General features: G+C 43.7%; 1 protein-coding gene across 8 annotated transcripts in view; it reads right to left on the reverse strand.

The window, feature by feature from the left end:
* The window catches only part of GAS7 (growth arrest specific 7), a 252855-nt gene that overhangs the window by 18154 nt on the left and 212674 nt on the right, over nt 1-22027 (reverse strand). For all 8 annotated transcript variants that reach the window (XM_072112778.1, XM_072112780.1, XM_072112781.1 and 5 more), the window contains one exon: nt 16920-17009. In XM_072112778.1, the coding sequence (XP_071968879.1) occupies nt 16920-17009 (90 nt within the window). The remainder of the gene's footprint in view (nt 1-16919; nt 17010-22027) is intronic.

The following is a 22027-nucleotide window of genomic DNA, read 5'->3' on the forward strand; positions in this document are numbered from 1 at the left end:
GTACAAGAATATAACTACTATAATACTGCCCCCCTATGTACAGGAATATAACTACTATAATACTGCCTGCTATGTACAGGAATATAACTACTATAATACTGCCCCCTATGTACAGGAATATAACTACTATAATACTGCCCCCTATGTACAGGAATATAACTACTATAATACTGCCCCCTATGTACAGGAATATAACTACTATAATACTGCCCCCTATGTACAGGAATATAACTACTATAATACTGCCCCTATGTACAGGAATATAACTACTATAATACTGCCCCCTATGTACAAGAATATAACTACTATAATACTGCCCCCTATGTACAAGAATATAACTACTATAATACTGCCCCCTATGTACAAGAATATAACTACTATAATACTGCCCCCTATGTACAGGAATATAACTACTATAATACTGCCCCCTATGTACAGGAATATAACTACTATAATACTGCCCCCTATGTACAGGAATATAACTACTATAATACTGCCCCCTATGTACAGGAATATAACTACTAAAATACTGCCCCCTATGTACAGGAATATAACTACTATAATACTGCCCCCTATGTACAGGAATATAACTACTATAATACTGCCCCCTATGTACAGGAATATAACTACTATAATACTGTCCCCTGTGTACAAGAATATAACTACTATAATACTGCCCCCTATGTACAGAAATATAACTACTATAATACTGCCCCCTATGTACAGGAATATAACTACTATAATACTGCCCCCTATGTACAGGAATATAACTACTATAATACTGCCCCCTATGTACAGGAATATAACTACTATAATACTGCCCCTATGTACAGGAATATAACTACTATAATACTGCCCCCTATGTACAAGAATATAACTACTATAATACTGCCCCCTATGTACAAGAATATAACTACTATAATACTGCCCCCTATGTACAGGAATATAACTACTATAATACTGCCCCCTATGTACAGGAATATAACTACTATAATACTGCCCCCTATGTACAGGAATATAACTACTATAATACTGCCCCCTATGTACAGGAATATAACTACTAAAATACTGCCCCCTATGTACAGGAATATAACTACTATAATACTGCCCCCTATGTACAAGAATATAACTACTATAATACTGCTCCCTATGTACAGGAATATAACTACTATAATACTGCCCCCTATGTACAGGAATATAACTACTATAATACTGCCCCCTATGTACAGGAATATAACTACTATAATACTGCCCCCTATGTACAAGAATATAACTACTATAATACTGCCCCCTATGTACAGGAATATAACTACTATAATACTGCCCCCTATGTACAGGGATATAACTACTATAATACTGCCCCCTATGTACAAGAATATAACTACTATAATACTGCCCCCTATGTACAGGAATATAACTACTAAAATACTGCCCCCTATGTACAGGAATATAACTACTATAATACTGCCCCCTATGTACAGGAATATAACTACTATAATACTGCCCCCTATGTACAGGAATATAACTACTATAATACTGTCCCCTGTGTACAAGAATATAACTACTATAATACTGCCCCCTATGTACAGAAATATAACTACTATAATACTGCCCCCTATGTACAGGAATATAACTACTATAATACTGCCCCCTATGTACAGGAATATAACTACTATAATACTGCCCCCTATGTACAGGAATATAACTACTATAATACTGCCCCTATGTACAGGAATATAACTACTATAATACTGCCCCCTATGTACAAGAATATAACTACTATAATACTGCCCCCTATGTACAAGAATATAACTACTATAATACTGCCCCCTATGTACAGGAATATAACTACTATAATACTGCCCCCTATGTACAGGAATATAACTACTATAATACTGCCCCCTATGTACAGGAATATAACTACTATAATACTGCCCCCTATGTACAGGAATATAACTACTAAAATACTGCCCCCTATGTACAGGAATATAACTACTATAATACTGCCCCCTATGTACAAGAATATAACTACTATAATACTGCTCCCTATGTACAGGAATATAACTACTATAATACTGCCCCCTATGTACAGGAATATAACTACTATAATACTGCCCCCTATGTACAGGAATATAACTACTATAATACTGCCCCCTATGTACAAGAATATAACTACTATAATACTGCCCCCTATGTACAGGAATATAACTACTATAATACTGCCCCCTATGTACAGGGATATAACTACTATAATACTGCCCCCTATGTACAAGAATATAACTACTATAATACTGCCCCCTATGTACAGGAATATAACTACTAAAATACTGCCCCCTATGTACAGGAATATAACTACTATAATACTGCCCCCTATGTACAGGAATATAACTACTATAATACTGCCCCCTATGTACAGGAATATAACTACTATAATACTGTCCCCTGTGTACAAGAATATAACTACTATAATACTGCCCCCTATGTACAGAAATATAACTACTATAATACTGCCCCCTATGTACAGGAATATAACTACTATAATACTGCCCCCTATGTACAGGAATATAACTACTATAATACTGCCCCCTATGTACAGGAATATAACTACTATAATACTGCCCCTATGTACAGGAATATAACTACTATAATACTGCCCCCTATGTACAAGAATATAACTACTATAATACTGCCCCCTATGTACAAGAATATAACTACTATAATACTGCCCCCTATGTACAGGAATATAACTACTATAATACTGCCCCCTATGTACAGGAATATAACTACTATAATACTGCCCCCTATGTACAGGAATATAACTACTATAATACTGCCCCCTATGTACAGGAATATAACTACTAAAATACTGCCCCCTATGTACAGGAATATAACTACTATAATACTGCCCCCTATGTACAAGAATATAACTACTATAATACTGCTCCCTATGTACAGGAATATAACTACTATAATACTGCCCCCTATGTACAGGAATATAACTACTATAATACTGCCCCCTATGTACAGGAATATAACTACTATAATACTGCCCCCTATGTACAAGAATATAACTACTATAATACTGCCCCCTATGTACAGGAATATAACTACTATAATACTGCCCCCTATGTACAGGGATATAACTACTATAATACTGCCCCCTATGTACAAGAATATAACTACTATAATACTGCCCCCTATGTACAGGAATATAACTACTATAATACTGCCCCCTATGTACAAGAATATAACTACTATAATACTGCCCTCTATGTACAAGAATATAACTACTATAATACTGCCCCCTATGTACAAGAATATAACTACTATAATACTGCCCCCTATGTACAGGAATATAACTACTATAATACTGCTCCTATGTACAAGAATATAACTACTATAATACTGCCCCCTATGTACAAGAATATAACTACTATAATACTGCCCCCTATGTACAAGAATATAACTACTATAATACTGCTCCTATGTACAAGAATATAACTACTATAATACTACTCCCTATGTACAGGAATATAAGTACTATAATACCGCCCCCTATGTACAGGAATATAACTACTATAATACTGCCCCCTATGTACAGGAATATAACTACTATAATACTGCCCCCTATGTACAGGAATATAGCTACTATAATACTGCCCCTATGTACAGGAATATAACTACTATAATACTGCCCCCTATGTACAGGAATATAACTACTATAATACTGCCCCCTATGTACAGGAATATAACTACTATAATACTGCCCCCTATGTACAAGAATATAACTACTATAATACTGCCCCCTATGTACAGGAATATAACTACTATAATACTGCCCCCTATGTACAGGAATATAATTACTATAATACTGCCCCCTATGTACAGGAATATAATTACTATAATACTGCCCCCTATGTACAAGAATAAAACTACTATAATACTGCCCCCTATATACAAGAATATAACTACTATAATACTGCCCCCTATGTACAGGAATATAACTACTATAATACTGCCCCCTATGTACAGGAATATAACTACTATAATACTGCCCCCTATGTACAGGAATATAACTACTATAATACTGCCCCCTATGTACAGGGATATAACTACTATAATACTGCCCCCTATGTACAGGAATATAACTACTATAATACTGCCCCCTATGTACAGGAATATAACTACTATAATACTGCCCCCTATGTACAAGAATATAACTACTATAATACTGCCCCCTATGTACAGGAATATAACTACTATAATACTGCCCCCTATGTACAGGAATATAACTACTATAATACTGCCCCCTATGTACAGGAATATAACTACTATAATACTGCCCACTATGTACAGGAATATAACTACTATAATACTGCCCCCTATGTACAGGAATATAACTACTATAATACTGCCCACTATGTACAAGAATATAACTACTATAATACTGCCCCCTATGTACAAGAATATAACTACTATAATACTGCCCCCTATGTACAGGAATATAACTACTATAATACTGCCCCCTATGTACAGGGATATAACTACTATAATACTGCCCCCTATGTACAGGAATATAACTACTATAATACTGCCCCCTATGTACAGGAATATAACTACTATAATACTGCCCCCTATGTACAAGAATATAACTACTATAATACTGCCCCCTATGTACAGGAATATAACTACTATAATACTGCCCCCTATGTACAGGAATATAACTACTATAATACTGCCCCCTATGTACAGGAATATAACTACTATAATACTGCCCCCTATGTACAGGAATATAACTACTATAATACTGCCCACTATGTACAGGAATATAACTACTATAATACTGCCCCCTATGTACAGGAATATAACTACTATAATACTGCCTACTATGTACAAGAATATAACTACTATAATACTGCCCACTATGTACAAGAATATAACTACTATAATACTGCCCCCTATGTACAAGAATATAACTACTATAATACTGCCCCCTATGTACAGGAATATAACTACTATAATACTGCCCCCTATGTACAGGAATATAACTACTATAATACTGCCCCCTATGTACAGGAATATAACTACTATAATACTGCCCCTATGTACAGGAATATAACTACTATAATACTGCCCCCTATGTACAAGAATATAACTACTATAATACTGCCCCCTATGTACAAGAATATAACTACTATAATACTGCCCCCTATGTACAGGAATATGACTACTATAATACTGCCCCCTATGTACAGTAATATAACTACTATAATACTGCCTCCTATGTACAAGAATATAACTACTATAATACTGCCCCCTATGTACAGGAATATAACTACTATAATACTGCCTCCTATGTACAGGAATATAACTACTATAATACTGCCCCCTATGTACAGTAATATAACTACTATAATACTGCCTCCTATGTACAGTAATATAACTACTATAATACTGCCCCCTATGTACAGGAATATAACTACTATAATACTGCCCCCTATGTACAGGAATATAACTACTATAATACTGTCCCCTATGTACAGGAATATAACTACTATAATACTGCCCCCTATGTACAGGAATATAACTACTATAATACTGCCCCCTATGTACAGGAATATAACTACTATAATACTGCCCCCTATGTACAGTAATATAACTACTATAATACTGCCCCCTATGTACAGGAATATAACTACTATAATACTGCCCCCTATGTACAGGAATATAACTACTATAATAGTGCCCCCATGTACAAGAATATAACTACTATAATACTGCCCCCTATGTACAGGATTATAACTACTATAATACTGCCCCCTATGTACAGGAATATAACTACTATAATACTGCCTCCTATGTACAGGAATATAACTTCTATAATACTGCTCCTATGTACAGGGATATAACTACTATAATACTGCCCCCTATGTACAAGAATATAACTACTATAATACTGCCCCCTATGTACAGGATTATAACTACTATAATACTGCCCCCTATGTACAGGATTATAACTACTATAATACTGCCTCCTATGTACAGGAATATAACTACTATAATACTGCTCCTATGTACAGGGATATAACTACTATAATACTGCCCCCTATGTACAAGAATATAACTACTATAATACTGCTCCTATGTAAAGGGATATAACTACTATAATACTGCCCCCTATGTACAGGAATATAACTACTATAATACTGTCCCCTCTGTACAAGAATATAACTACTATAATACTGCCCCCTATGTACAGGAATATAACTACTATAATACTGCTCCCTATGTACAAGAATATAACTACTATAATACTGCCCCCTATGTACAGAAATATAACTACTATAATACTGCCCCCTATGTACAAGAATATAACTACTATAATACTGCCCCCTATGTACAAGAATATAACTACTATAATACTGCCCTCTATGTACAAGAATATAACTACTATAATACTGCCCTCTATGTACAGGAATATAACTACTATAATACTGCCCCCCATGTACAGGAATATAACTACTATAATACTGCCCCCTATGTACAGGAATATAACTACTATAATACTGCCCTCTATGTACAGGAATATAACTACTATAATACTGCCCCCTATGTACAAGAATATATCTACTATAATACTGCCCCCTATGTACAGGAATATAACTACTATAATACTGCCCCCTATGTACAGGAATATAACTACTATAATACTGTCCCCCTATGTACAGGAATATAACTACTATAATACTGCCCCCTATGTACAAGAATATATCTACTATAATACTGCCCCCTATGTACAGGAATATAACTACTATAATACTGCCCCCTATGTACAAGAATATATCTACTATAATACTGCCCCCTATGTACAAGAATATAACTACTATAATACTGCCCCCTATGTACAGGAATATAACTACTATAATACTGCCCCCTATGTACAAGAATATATCTACTATAATACTGCCCCCTATGTACAAGAATATAACTACTATAATACTGCCCCCTATGTACAGGAATATAACTACTATAATACTGCCCCCTATGTACAGGAATATAACTACTATAATACTGCCCCCTATGTACAGGAATATAACTACTATAATACTGCCCCTTATGTACATGAATATAACTACTATAATACTGCCCCCTATGTACAGGAATATAACTACTATAATACTGCCCCCTATGTACAAGAATATAACTACTATAATACTGCCCCTATGTACAGGAATATAACTACTATAATACTGCCCCCTATGTACAGGGATATAACTACTATAATACTGCCCCCTATGTACAGGAATATAACTACTATAATACTGCGCCCCATGTACAGGAATATAACTACTATAATACTGCCCCCTATGTACAGGAATATAACTACTATAATACTGCCCCCTATGTACAAGAATATTACTACTATAATACTGCCCCCTATGTACACGAATATTACTATAATACTGCCCCCTATGTACACGAATATAACTACTATAATACTGCCCCCTATGTACAAGAATATAACTACTATAATACTGCCCCCTATGTACAGGAATATAACTACTATAATACTGCCCCCTATGTACAGGAATATAACTACTATAATACTGCCCCCTATGTACAGGAATATAACTACCATAATACTGCCCCCTATGTACAGGAATATAACTACTATAATACTGCGCCCTATGTACAGGAATATAACTACTATAATACTGCCCCCTATGTACAGGAATATAACTACTATAATACTGCCCCTATGTACAGGAATATAACTACTATAATACTGCCCCCTATGTACAGGAATATAACTACTATAATACCGCCCCCTATGTACAGGAATATAACTACTATAATACTGCCCCCTATGTACAGGAATATAACTACTATAATACTGCCCCCTATGTACAGGGATATAACTACTATAATACTGCTCCCTATGTACAAGAATATAACTACTATAATAATGCCCCCTATGTACAAGAATATAACTACTATAATACTGCCCCCTATGTACAGGAATATAACTACTATAATACTGCCCCCTATGTACAGGAATATAACTACTATAATACTGCCCCCTATGTACAGGAATATAGCTACTATAATACTGCCCCCTATGTACAGGAATATATAACTACTATAATACTGCCCCCTATGTACAAGAATATAACTACTATAATACTGCCCCCTATGTACAAGAATATAACTACTATAATACTGCCCCCTATGTACAGGAATATAACTACTATAATACTGCCCCCTATGTACAGGAATATAACTACTATAATACTACCCCCTATGTACAGGAATATAACTACTATAATACTGCCCCTATGTACAAGAATATAACTACTATAATACTGCCCCCTATGTACAGGGATATAACTACTATAATACTGCCTCCTATGTACAGGAATATAACTACTATAATACTGCCCCCTATGTACAGGGATATAACTACTATAATACTGCCCCTATGTACAGGAATATAACTACTATAATACTGCCCCCTATGTACAGGAATATAACTACTATAATACTGCCTCCTATGTACAGGAATATAACTACTATAATACTGCCCCCTATGTACAAGAATATAACTACTATAATACTGCCCCCTATGTACAAGAATATAACTACTATAATACTGCCCCCTATGTACAGGGATATAACTACTTTCCTTTTTGTCTGTTCGGCAGCACATATAGGACACATATGGGATTCTTCCTCTAGATCAGTGATGGCAAACCTTTTAGAGATAGAGTGCCCAAACTGCAAACCAAAATCCACTTAATTACCGTTAAGTGCCAACATGGCATTTTAAGCTGCAACTTATTGCTATCAGTTCTTCCACATCATTCAATCGTATCGGCCCCCTGAGGCCACTAATACAGTTTAAGGAAGGAGGACAAATTCAGACGCATTGTGGCTTCTCTCCAGGATCTCTCTGTGCAGGAAAATGGTGGGTCCAGCAGGAAGACTTCCAAAGATAATGCACTTCTTTCAACACCTGGGGCGATGGCCTGAGTGCCCACAGAAAGGGCTCCGAGTGCCACCTCTGGCACCCGTGCCATAGGTTCGCCACCACTGCTCTAGATACTATCAGCAGAGAGCAGGTAACAAGCAGTAGTAGACAATACTGTTAGTGTCTTGGTGACTCCTGTATATAAGGCCTCTGTGTCTTTACACTTGGATGGAGCGGCCCGGGCTGTATATACCATTGCATGCGGAGGAGCCTATACAGCGATCCTGCCCTTACAGGGGTAATAGCTGAGGCTGTGGTGAGTATCTACCACACTGACACATGAGATCCTCCTGCATCTCCTACCTGCTGGGCCTTGTGGTAACCATCGGACGCTTATCGCCTCCTGCATAGGCCGCAGCCTGTCATCACCTGACCCTGCCGTCACCTGACCCTGCCGTCCCCCTGACCCTGCCGTCCCCGACCCTGCCGTCCCCCTGACCTGGCCGTCCCCCTGACCCGGCCGTCCCCCTGACCCGGCCGTCCCCCTGACCCTGCTACCACCTGACCCTGCTACCACCTGACGCTGCCGTCACCTGACCCTGCTACCACCTGACCCTGCCGTCCCCTGACCCTGCTACCACCTGACCCTGCCGTCCCCCTGACCCTGCCGTCACCTGACCCTGCCGCCCCCCTGACCCTGCCGTCCCCCTGACCCTGCCGTCCCCTGACCCTGCTACCACCTGACCCTGCCGTCCCCTGACCCTGCCGTCCCCCTGACCCTGCCGTCACCTGACCCTGCCGCCCCCCTGACCCTGCCGTCCCCCTGACCCTGCCGTCCCCTGACCCTGCTACCACCTGACCCTGCCGCCCCCCTGACCCTGCCGCCCCCCTGACCCTGCCGTCCCCCTGACCCTGCCATCACCTGACCCTGCCGTCCCCTGACCCTGCTACCACCTGACCCGGCTGTCCCCTGACCCTGCCGTTACCTGACCCGGCTGTCCCCTGACGCGGCCGTCCCCCGACCCTGCCGTCCCCCGACCCTGCCGTCCCCCGACCCTGCCGTCCCCCGACCCTGCCGTCACCCGACCCAGCTACCACCTGACCCAGCTACCACTTGCAGTACAGGGAGCGTTACATGTCAGCTCCTGGGATATAGACTGTGAGCTCCTGGGATATAGACTGTGAGCTCCTGGGATATAGACTGTGAGCTCCTGGGATATAGACTGTGAGCTCCTGGGATATAGACTGTGAGCTCCTGGGATATAGACTGTCAGCTCCTGGGATATAGACTGTGAGCTCCTGGGATATAGACTGTGAGCACCTGTTGGCCTGCGTCCTGGCCTGGACATTCTGATGTTTCTTGTGCACATGTGTCGGCCATTGCTATGTATTGGTGCCACCTGACGCTGCCGTCACCTGACCCTGCTACCACCTGACCCTGCCGTCCCCTGACCCTGCTACCACCTGACCCTGCCATCCCCCTGACCCTGCCGTCACCCGACCCTGCCGTCCCCCTGACCCTGCCGTCCCCCTGACCCTGCCGTCCCCTGACCCTGCTACCACCTGACCCGGCTGTCCCCTGACCCTGCCGTTACCTGACCCGGCTGTCCCCTGACCCTGCCGTTACCTGACCCTGCCGTCCCGTGACCCGGCCGTCCCCCGACCCTGCCGTCCCCCGACCCAGCTACCACCTGACCCAGCTACCACCTGACCCAGCTACCACCTGACCCAGCTACCACTTGCAGTACAGGGAGCGTTACATGTCAGCTCCTGGGTTATAGACTGTGAGCTCCTGGGATATAGACTGTCAGCTCCTGGGATATAGACTGTCAGCTCCTGGGATATAGACTGTCAGCTCCTGGGATATAGACTGTCAGCTCCTGGGATATAGACTGTCAGCTCCTGGGATATAGACTGTCAGCTCCTGGGATATAGACTGTCAGCTCCTGGGATATAGACTGTCAGCTCCTGGGATATAGACTGTCAGCTCCTGGGATATAGACTGTCAGCTCCTGGGATATAGACTGTCAGCTCCTGGGATATAGACTGTCAGCTCCTGGGATATAGACTGTCAGCTCCTGGGATATAGACTGTGAGCACCTGTTGGCCTGCGTCCTGGCCTGGACATTCTGATGTTTCTTGTGCACATGTGTCGGCCATTGCTATGTATTGGTGCATTTTCAATTTGCATTCACCTGTTGCAGTCTTATCATGCAACCTCACAGCAGGTCTCAGCTGCCAGATAACCTCTGCCCTCTGCAAGACAAGGTAAGAGGAATGCTCAGGTCCGTTATGTATCCCTGCTGAATGCTCAGGTCTCCCATGTATTCCAGCTGAATGCTCAGGTCTCCCATGTATCCCAGCTGAATGCTCAGGTCTCCCATGTATCCCAGCTGAATGCTCAGGTCTCCCATGTATCCCAGCTGAATGTTCAGGTCTCCCATGTATCCCTGATGAATGTTCAGGTCTCCCATGTATCCCAGCTGAATGCTCAGGTCTCCCTTGTGTCCCTGCTGAATGCTCAGGTCTCCCATGTATCCCTGCTGAATCAAAAGTAGAAAAGGTGATCGCGGCACATCCTTTAAGAATAAAATCTTCTTTATTGGTGAAAATTAAAAAACATGGGAAGTGGTAGGAGTATTACCTACGCGTTTCAGGCACTTCGGTGCCCTTAGTCATGGCATACACTCCTATAAACAGATACGACTTTTAAAATAAGTAACTACCAATCCCAAACCCTGGGAGGCGTGTACCTGCGCGCCAAGGTAACGTCACGTGACAGGCGGAATTCCGGTACACCATGGCAACGGGACACGCATCCATCAGGTGAGCCTAATTAAGACTTCTGGTTACACCAATTCATTATTGCATACAGACATATTACAGCTTCCAGTTACACAGGTGTTACAAGTATTATAATGTCCGTAAATTGACGGAACATATATCCAGAACAACACGGGTAGTCCCGCATACATTAGCAAATCCACAAATTACACAGTTTGAATGGCTGGACTAATGGTGTATAAGGAGGGACTAAAGTGGTATATCATGCGTACAAGAATACAAAAAAGGAGAGGGAGGCACGGGGGGCAGACCAAAGATAGGTGATCCCGATCCTGTGTCACAGAAAAATCGATGGTATTAAAAGAACAGAGACAGGTCAGTTCTAAAATTTAAACCTGATGGTACTCTAGTTCCTAAATTAAAGATCCACAGGGCTTCCCGTTTTAACAGGGTCCTGCGTCTGTCACCACCTCTCTTGCCTCTCCTAACTTTTTCTATACCAAAAAAACGGAACGAGGAAACATCTCCTGTATGAATAGTGGCAAAATGTCTGGAAGCCCCTGACATGTTCTTATCCGTGCTTTTAGTGCAATCTCGAAGATGTTCCGCGATTCTAGTTTTAAGTTTCCTCGTGGTACATCCCACATAGGAAATATTACATGTTTCACATTTGATCACATAAATCACGGAGGTGGAATCACAGTTGATAAAAGTGTTGATGACATGTGGTTTGGTGCTGGTTTCAAAAGACATCATTTGTACAGCATAACAGCAAACATTGCATCGTGAAGATCCACATCTATAGAATCCCTTCGTACCCAACCAGGTATTCGAAAGAGATTTATCTGTGTTATTCGTAAAGAGACTCGGGGAAAGCTTGGACCCCAGGGTACTCCCTCTTTTAGAAACAAAATTACAGCCACTGCTTAAGATGGAATTTAATTTCTCATCTTGGTATAATATAGGGAGGTTCTTTTTTAGGATACCAATGATGTGATGGTAATCAGAATTGTATTGTGTTGAAAAGGTAATTTTGGAAGGGGTCTGTGTGGTGATACTATTTTTATTCTTCTTCGACTTGAGTAGAGATTCCCTGTCTTTATTTTTTGCTATTTCGAAAGCTCTTTTGATGGACCATTTTGGATAATCCCTTTGTGCCAATCTAAGGCTAAGGGATTCAGCCTGTAGGAGGAAATCATCTAGGTCCGAACACGCCCTCCTCAATCTGATGACATTTTGCCACTATTCATACAGGAGATGTTTCCTCGTTCCGTTTTTTTGGTATAGAAAAAGTTAGGAGAGGCAAGAGAGGTGGTGACAGACGCAGGACCCTGTTAAAACGGGAAGCCCTGTGGATCTTTAATTTAGGAACTAGAGTACCATCAGGTTTAAATTTTAGAACTGACCTGTCTCTGTTCTTTTAATACCATCGATTTTTCTGTGACACAGGATCGGGATCACCTATCTTTGGTCTGCCCCCCGTGCCTCCCTCTCCTTTTTTGTATTCTTGTACGCATGATATACCACTTTAGTCCCTCCTTATACACCATTAGTCCAGCCATTCAAACTGTGTAATTTGTGTAATTTGTGGATTTGCTAATGTATGCGGGACTACCCGTGTTGTTCTGGATATATGTTCCGTCAATTTACGGACATTATAATACTTGTAACACCTGTGTAACTGGAAGCTGTAATATGTCTGTATGCAATAATGAATTGGTGTAACCAGAAGTCTTAATTAGGCTCACCTGATGGATGCGTGTCCCGTTGCCATGGTGTACCGGAATTCCGCCTGTCACGTGACGTTACCTTGGCGCGCAGGTACACGCCTCCCAGGGTTTGGGATTGGTAGTTACTTATTTTAAAAGTCGTATCTGTTTATAGGAGTGTATGCCATGACTAAGGGCACCGAAGTGCCTGAAACGCGTAGGTAATACTCCTACCACTTCCCATGTTTTTTAATTTTCACCAATAAAGAAGATTTTATTCTTAAAGGATGTGCCGCGATCACCTTTTCTACTTTTGGATCGACTAAACCCCGGCTAAACCCAGCCGACATCGCGATCAGCACTCCTATTCATATTGGAATATTGCAACAGCACAAGAACGCCGTGGATTGACTCTGCAAAAGGGGTGAGCTGCATCTTGGAGAGAGAGGACATGTTCCCTTCCCTCTTTTTTTGTTTATCCCTGCTGAATGCTCAGGTCTCCCATGTATCCCTGCTGAATGCTCAGGTCTCCCATGTATCCCAGCTGAATGTTCAGGTCTCCCATGTATCCCAGCTGAATGCTCAGGTCTCCCATGTGTCCCTGCTGAATGCTCAGGTCTCCCATGTATCCCTGCTGAATGTTCAGGTCTCCCATGTATCCCAGCTGAATGTTCAGGTCTCCCATGTATCCCAGCTGAATGCTCAGGTCTCCAATGTGTCCCTGCTGAATGCTCAGGTCTCCAATGTGTCCCAGCTGAATGCTCAGGTCTCTCATGTATCCCTGCTGAATGCTCAGGTCTCCCATGTATCCCAGCTGAATGTTCAGGTCTCCCATGTATCCCAGCTGAATGCTCAGGTCTCCCATGTATCCCTGCTGAATGTTCAGATCTCCCATGTATCCCAGCTGAATGCTCAGGTCTCCATGTATCCCAGCTGAATGCTCAGATCTCCCATGGAACCCAGCTGAATGCTCATGTCTCCCATGGATCCCAGCTGAATGCTCGGGTCTCCCATGAATCCCTGCTGAATGCTCGGGTCTCCCATGAATCCCTGCTGAATGCTCGGGTCTCCCATGTATCCCAGCTGAATGCTAAGGTCTCCCACGTATACCAGCTGAATGCTCAGGTCTCCCACGTATCCCAGCTTAATGCTCAGGTCTCCCACGTGTCCCAGCTGAATGCTCGGGTCTCCCATGTATCCCAGCTGAATGCTCAGGTCTCCCACGTATCCCAGCTTAATGCTCAGGTCTCCCATGTATCCCAGCTGAATGCTCGGGTCTCCCATGTATCCCAACTGAATGCTCGGGTCTCCCATGTATCCCAGCTGAATGCTCGGGTCTCCTATGAATCCCTGCTGAATGCTCAGGTCTCCCATGCATCCCAGCTGAATGCTCGGGTCTCCCATGAATCCCTGCTGAATGCTCAGGTCTCCCATGTATCCCAGCTGAATGCTCAGGTCTCCCATGTATCCCAGCTGAATGCTCAGGTCTCCCATATATCCCTGCTGAATGCTCGGGACTCCCATGTATCCCAGGTGAATGCTCAGGTCTCCCATATATCCCTGCTGAATGCTCGGGACTCCCATGTATCCCCTTTGAATGCTCAGGTCTCATTATATACAGGAGAACCCCAGGTTATAGCAGCTGTACATATATCATTATATACAGATAATCCCCAGGTTATACCAGCTGTACATATATCATTATATACAGGAGATCCCCAGGTTATACCAGCTGTACATATATCATTATATACAGGAGATCCCCAGGTTATACCAGCTGTACATATATCATTATATACAGGAGATCTCCAGGTTACACCGGCTGTACATATAGCACTATATACAGGAGATCCCCAGGTTAAACCGGCTGTACATATATCATTATATACAGGAGATCCCCAGGTTATAGCGGCTGTACATATACCATTATATACAGGAGATCTCCAGGTTACACCGGCTGTACATATAGCACTATATACAGGAGATCCCCAGGTTATACCGGCTGTACATATATCACTATATACAGGAGATGCCCAGGTTATACCGGCTGTACATATACCATTATATACAGGAGAGCCCCAGGTTATACCGGCCGTACATATATCATTATATACAGGAGATCCCCAGGTTATACCGGACCTACATATATCATTATATACAGGAGATCCCCAGGTTATACCGGCTGTACATATATCATTATATACAGGAGATCCCCAGGTTATACCGGCTGTACATATATCACTATATACAGGAGATCCCCAGGTTATACCGGCTGTACATATATCATTATATACAGGAGATCCCCAGGTTATACCGGCTGTACATATATCATTATATACAGGAGATCCCCAGGTTATACCGGCTGTACATATATCATTATATACAGGAGATCCCCAGGTTATACCGGCTGTACATATATCATTACATACAGGAGATCCCCAGGTTATACCGGCTGTACATATATCATTATATACAGGAGATCCCCAGGTTATACCGGCTGTACATATATCATTATATACAGGAGATCTCCAGGTTATACCAGCTGTACATATATCATTATATACAGGAGATCCCCAGGTTATACCAGCTGTACATATATCATTATATACAGGAGATCCCCAGGTTATACCGGCTGTACATATATCATTATATACAGGAGATCCCCAGGTTATACCGGCTGTACATATATCATTATATACAGGAGATCCCCAGGTTATACCGGCTGTACATATATCATTATATACAGGAGATCCCCAGGTTATACCGGCTGTACATATATCACTATATACAGGAGATCCCCAGGTTATACCGGCTGTACATATATCATTATATACAGGAGATCCCCAGGTTATACCAGCTGTACATATATCATTATATACAGGAGATCCCCAGGTTATACCAGCTGTACATATATCACTATATACAGGAGATCCCCAGGTTATACCGGCTGTACATATATCAGTATATACAGGAGATCCCCAGGTTATACCAGCTGTACATATATCATTATATACAGGAGATGCCCAGGTTATACCGGCTGTACATATATCATTATATACAGGAGATCCCCAGGTTATACCAGCTGTACATATATCATTATATACAGGAGATCCCCAGGTTATACCAGCTGTACATATATCATTATATACAGGAGATCCCCAGGTTATACCAGCTGTACATATATCATTATATACAGGAGATCCCCAGGTTATACCGGCTGTACATATATCATTATATACAGGAGATCCCCAGGTTATACCGGCTGTACATATATCATTATATACAGGAGATCCCCAGGTTATACCGGCCGTACATATATCATTATATACAGGAGATCCCCAGGTTATACCAGCTGTACATATATCATTATATACAGGAGATCCCTAGGTTATACCGGCTGTACATATATCATTATATACAGGAGATCCCCAGGTTATAGCGGCTGATGTGTGAATTACCCAGAAGTAGTCGCAGTAGCTCCACTCTCCAGGCTTCAGCAGTTGTTGCTCCGGCATGGTGTCTGGATGGGGAAATGTCACACAATTTATCTGTAAGACACAAATATCTTCTTTTAATGTTGTGAAATATTTAAGGACAAGTTCCTCGGGTGGAGACGGACAAGGATTAGCGATTGGTGATCACCATGGAGGTAAGTGCCCAATACTCCAGTATCGGACATATTAGGAGTATAGAAAGTGTCACAAGACTCCTCCCTCGCCGATAACTTCATATCCCTAGTCCTAGAGAACGGCACCTTCCTGTTCCTCCAAGGGCACCGCCATGGGCACACGAGTCACCCCTCATACACAAACCTTTCCATGGGGGGTTTGGAGACCAACCTACCTTCAGGAAATCCATCTATTTGTATCGTAGGTACATAGACGACTTGCTCTACATCTGGACGGGGTCCACCACAGAGACAACTCAGCAGTAACCCCTGGGGAATGTCTCTTACGACACCACCCAATCTCACGGAGGTGACTTTTTGAGATCTAAGAATACAGAGGGTAGAAGGAAAGATCTCAACCTCCACTTTCTTTATAGAAGTTGACACCAATAGTTCTCCTAATTACAGCAGCTCCCATTACACCCCACATGTCCACACAAGAGGATTCCAAAAAATTCCACAGAAAGAACCAACAACTATTTTAAAACACTGCTTCCAGGAGAAGGGACATCCGCAACATCTACAGGAGAAGGGACATCCGCAACATCTACAGGAGAAGGGACATCCGCAACATCTACAGGAGAAGGGGCATCCGCAACATCTACAGGAGAAGGGGCATCCGCAACATCTACAGGAGAAGGGACATCCGCAACATCTACAGGAGAAGGGACATCCGCAACATCTACAGGAGAAGGGACATCCGCAACATCTACGGGAGAAGGGACATCCGCAACATCTACAGGAGAAGGGACATCCGCAACATCTACAGGAGAAGGGACATCCGCAACATCTACGGGAGAAGGGACATCCGCAACATCTACAGGAGAAGGGACATCCGCAACATCTACAGGAGAAGGGACATCCGCAACATCTACAGGAGAAGGGACGTCCGCAACATCTACAGGAGAAGGGGCATCCGCAACATCTACAGGAGAAGGGACATCCGCAACATCTACAGGAGAAGGGACATCCGCAACATCTACGGGAGAAGGGGCATCCGCAACATCTACAGGAGAAGGGACATCCGCAACATCCACAAAAGAAGGAGCGTCCGCAACATCTACAGGAGAAGGAGCGTCCGCAACATCTACAGGAGAAGGGGCATCCGCAACATCTACAGGAGAAGGGGCATCCGCAACATCTACAGGAGAAGGGACATCCGCAACATCTACAGGAGAAGGGGCATCCGCAACATCTACAGGAGAAGGGACATCCGCAACATCTACAGGAGAAGGGACATCCGCAACATCTACGGGAGAAGGGACATCCGCAACATCTACAGGAGAAGGGACATCCGCAACATCTACAGGAGAAGGGACATCCGCAACATCTACAGGAGAAGGGACGTCCGCAACATCTACAGGAGAAGGGGCATCCGCAACATCTACAGGAGAAGGGACATCCGCAACATCTACAGGAGAAGGGACATCCGCAACATCTACGGGAGAAGGGGCATCCGCAACATCTACAGGAGAAGGGACATCCGCAACATCCACAAAAGAAGGAGCGTCCGCAACATCTACAGGAGAAGGAGCGTCCGCAACATCTACAGGAGAAGGGGCATCCGCAACATCTACAGGAGAAGGGGCATCCGCAACATCTACAGGAGAAGGGGCATCCGCAACATCTACAGGAGAAGGGACATCCGCAACATCTACAGGAGAAGGGGCGTCCGCAACATCTACAGGAGAAGGGGCGTCCGCAACATCTACAGGAGAAGGGACATCCGCAACATCTACAGGAGAAGGGGCATCCGCAACATCTACAGGAGAAGGGACATCCGCAACATCTACAGGAGAAGGGGCATCCGCAACATCTACAGGAGAAGGGACATCCGCAACATCTACAGGAGAAGGGACATCCGCAACATCTACAGGAGAAGGGACATCCGCAACATCTACAGGAGAAGGGACATCCGCAACATCTACAGGAGAAGGGACATCCGCAACATCTACAGGAGAAGGGACATCCGCAACATCTACAGGAGAAGGGACATCCGCAACATCTACAGGAGAATGGGCGTCCGCAACATCTACAGGAGAAGGGACGTCCGCAACATCTACAGGAGAAGGGACGTCCGCAACATCTACAGGAGAAGGGACATCCGCAACATCTACAGGAGAAGGGACATCCGCAACATCTACAGGAGAAGGGACATCCGCAACATCTACAGGAGAAGGGACATCCGCAACATCTACAGGAGAAGGGACATCCGCAACATCTACAGGAGAAGGGACATCCGCAACATCTACAGGAGAAGGGACATCCGCAACATCTACAGGAGAAGGGACATCCGCAACATCTACAGGAGAAGAGACATCCGCAACATCTACAGGAGAAGGGACATCCGCAACATCTACAGGAGAAGGGACATCCGCAACATCTACAGGAGAAGGGACATCCGCAACATCTACAGGAGAAGGGACATCCGCAACATCTACAGGAGAAGAGACATCCGCAACATCTACAGGAGAAGGGGCATCCGCAACATCTACAGGAGAAGGGACATCCGCAACATCTACAGGAGAAGGGACATCCGCAACATCTACAGGAGAAGGGACATCCGCAACATCTACAGGAGAAGGGACATCCGCAACATCTACAGGAGAAGGGACATCCGCAACATCTACAGGAGAAGGGACATCCGCAACATCTACAGGAGAAGGGACATCCGCAACATCTACAGGAGAAGGGACATCCGCAACATCTACAGGAGAAGGGACATCCGCAACATCTACAGGAGAAGGGACATCCGCAACATCTACAGGAGAAGGGGCGTCCGCAAGTGACATGTGTGTATATACACTCACCGGCCACTTTATTAGGTCCACCTGTCCAACTGCTCGTTAACACTTAATTTCTAATCAGCCAATCACATGGCGGCAGCTCAGTGCATTTAGGCATGTAGACATGGTGAAGACAATCTCCTGCAGTTCTCTCGAGCATCAGTATGGGGAAGAAAGGTGATTTGTGGCCTGTGAACGTGGCATGGTTGTTGGTGTCAGAAGGGCTGGTCTGAGTATTTCAGAAACTGCTGATCTACTGGGATTTTCACGCACAACCATCTCTAGGGTTTACAGAGAATGGTCCGAAAAAGAAAAAACATCCAGTGAGCGGCAGTTCTGTGGGCGGAAATGCCTTGTTGATGCCAGAGGTCAGAGGAGAATGGGCAGACTGGTTCTTGCTGATAGAAAGGCAACAGTGACTCAAATCGCCACCCGTTACAACCAAGGTAGGCAGAAGAGCATCTCTGAACGCACAGTACGTCCAACTCTGAGGCAGATGGGCTACAGCAGCAGAAGACCACACCGGGTGCCACTCCTTTCAGCTAAGAACAGGAAACTGAGGCTACAATTTGCACAAGCTCATCGAAATTGGACAGTAGAAGATTGGAAAAACGTTGCCTGGTCTGATGAGTCTCGATTTCTGCTGTGACATTCGGATGGTAGGGTCAGAATTTGGCATCAACAACATGAAAGCATGGATCCATCCTGCCTTGTATCAGCGGCTCAGGCTGGTGGTGGTGGTGTCATGGATCCATCCTGCCTTGTATCAGTGGGTCAGGCTGGTGGTGGTGGTGTCATGGATCCATCCTGCCTTGTATCAGCGGGTCAGGCTGGTGGTGCTGGTGTCATGGATCCATCCTGCCTTGTATCAGCGGGTCAGGCTGGTGGTGGTGGTGTCATGGTGTCTTTGGGCCCCTTGGTACAACGCCACAGCCTACCTGAGTATTGTTGCTGCCCATGTCCATCCCTTTATGAGCACAATGTACCCTGTAACATCTGATGGCTACTTTCAGCAGGATAATGCGCCATGTCATAAAGCTGGAAGCATCTCAGACTGGTTTCTTGAACATGACAATGAGGTCACTGGACACAAATGGCTCCACAGTCACCAGATCTCATCCAATAGAGCATCTTTGGGATGTGGTGGAACGGGAGATTCGCATCATGGATGTGCAGCCGACAAATCTGCGGCAACTGTGTGATGCCATCATGTCACTATGGAGCAAAATCTCTGAGGAGCTTCCAGCACCTTGTTGTATCTATGCCACGAAGAATTGAGGCAGTTCTGGAGGCAAAAGGGGGTCCAACCCGTTACTAGCATGGTGGACCTAATAAAGTGGCCGGTGAGTGTAAGTATTAGATAGGGCGCCTCTCTCTTAGGTATCTGTTTCATGCATCTATTTATTCTGCATTATCTATGAATGACTTGATAACGATACACAGTCGCCTTACGTGTAGACTGTCATATTAGGGAATATGGATTTCACACTTTGTTTTACACTTTAATTGTCTCATTGTAGGTGGCCAGTTCTAACAAATTGTGGCCGGCTACCATTGTAGGTGGACAGGTCTCATTGTAAGTGGCCAGGTGCCATTGTAGGTGGTCAGGTCTCATTGTAGGTGGTCAGGTCTCATTGTAGGTGGTCAGGTCTCATGGTAGGTGGTCAGGTGCCATTGTAGGTGGACAGGTCTCATTGTAGGTGGTCAGGTCTCATTGTAAGTGGACAAGTCTTGTTGTAGGTGGCCAGGTGCCATTGTAAGTGGTCAGGTCTCATTGTAGGTGGTCAGGTCTCATGGTAGGTGGTCAGGTGCCATTGTAGGTGGACAGGTCTCATTGTAGGTGGTCAGGTCTCATTGTAAGTGGACAAGTCTTGTTGTAGGTGGCCAGGTGCCATTGTAAGTGGACAGGTCTCTTTGTAGGTGGCCAGGTGCCATTGTAAGTGGACAGGTCTCATTGTAGGTGTCAGGTCTCATTGTAGGTGGACAGGTCTCATTGTAGATGGTCAGGTCTCATTGTACGTGGTCAGGTGCCATTGTAAGTGGACAGGTCTCATTGTAGGTGGTCAGGTCTCATTGTAAGTGGACAGGTCTCATTGTAGGTGATCAGGTGCCA

The sequence above is a fragment of the Engystomops pustulosus genome, chromosome 6 (genome assembly GCF_040894005.1).
Source record: "Engystomops pustulosus chromosome 6, aEngPut4.maternal, whole genome shotgun sequence".
In the NCBI taxonomy this organism is placed as follows: domain Eukaryota; kingdom Metazoa; phylum Chordata; class Amphibia; order Anura; family Leptodactylidae; genus Engystomops; species Engystomops pustulosus.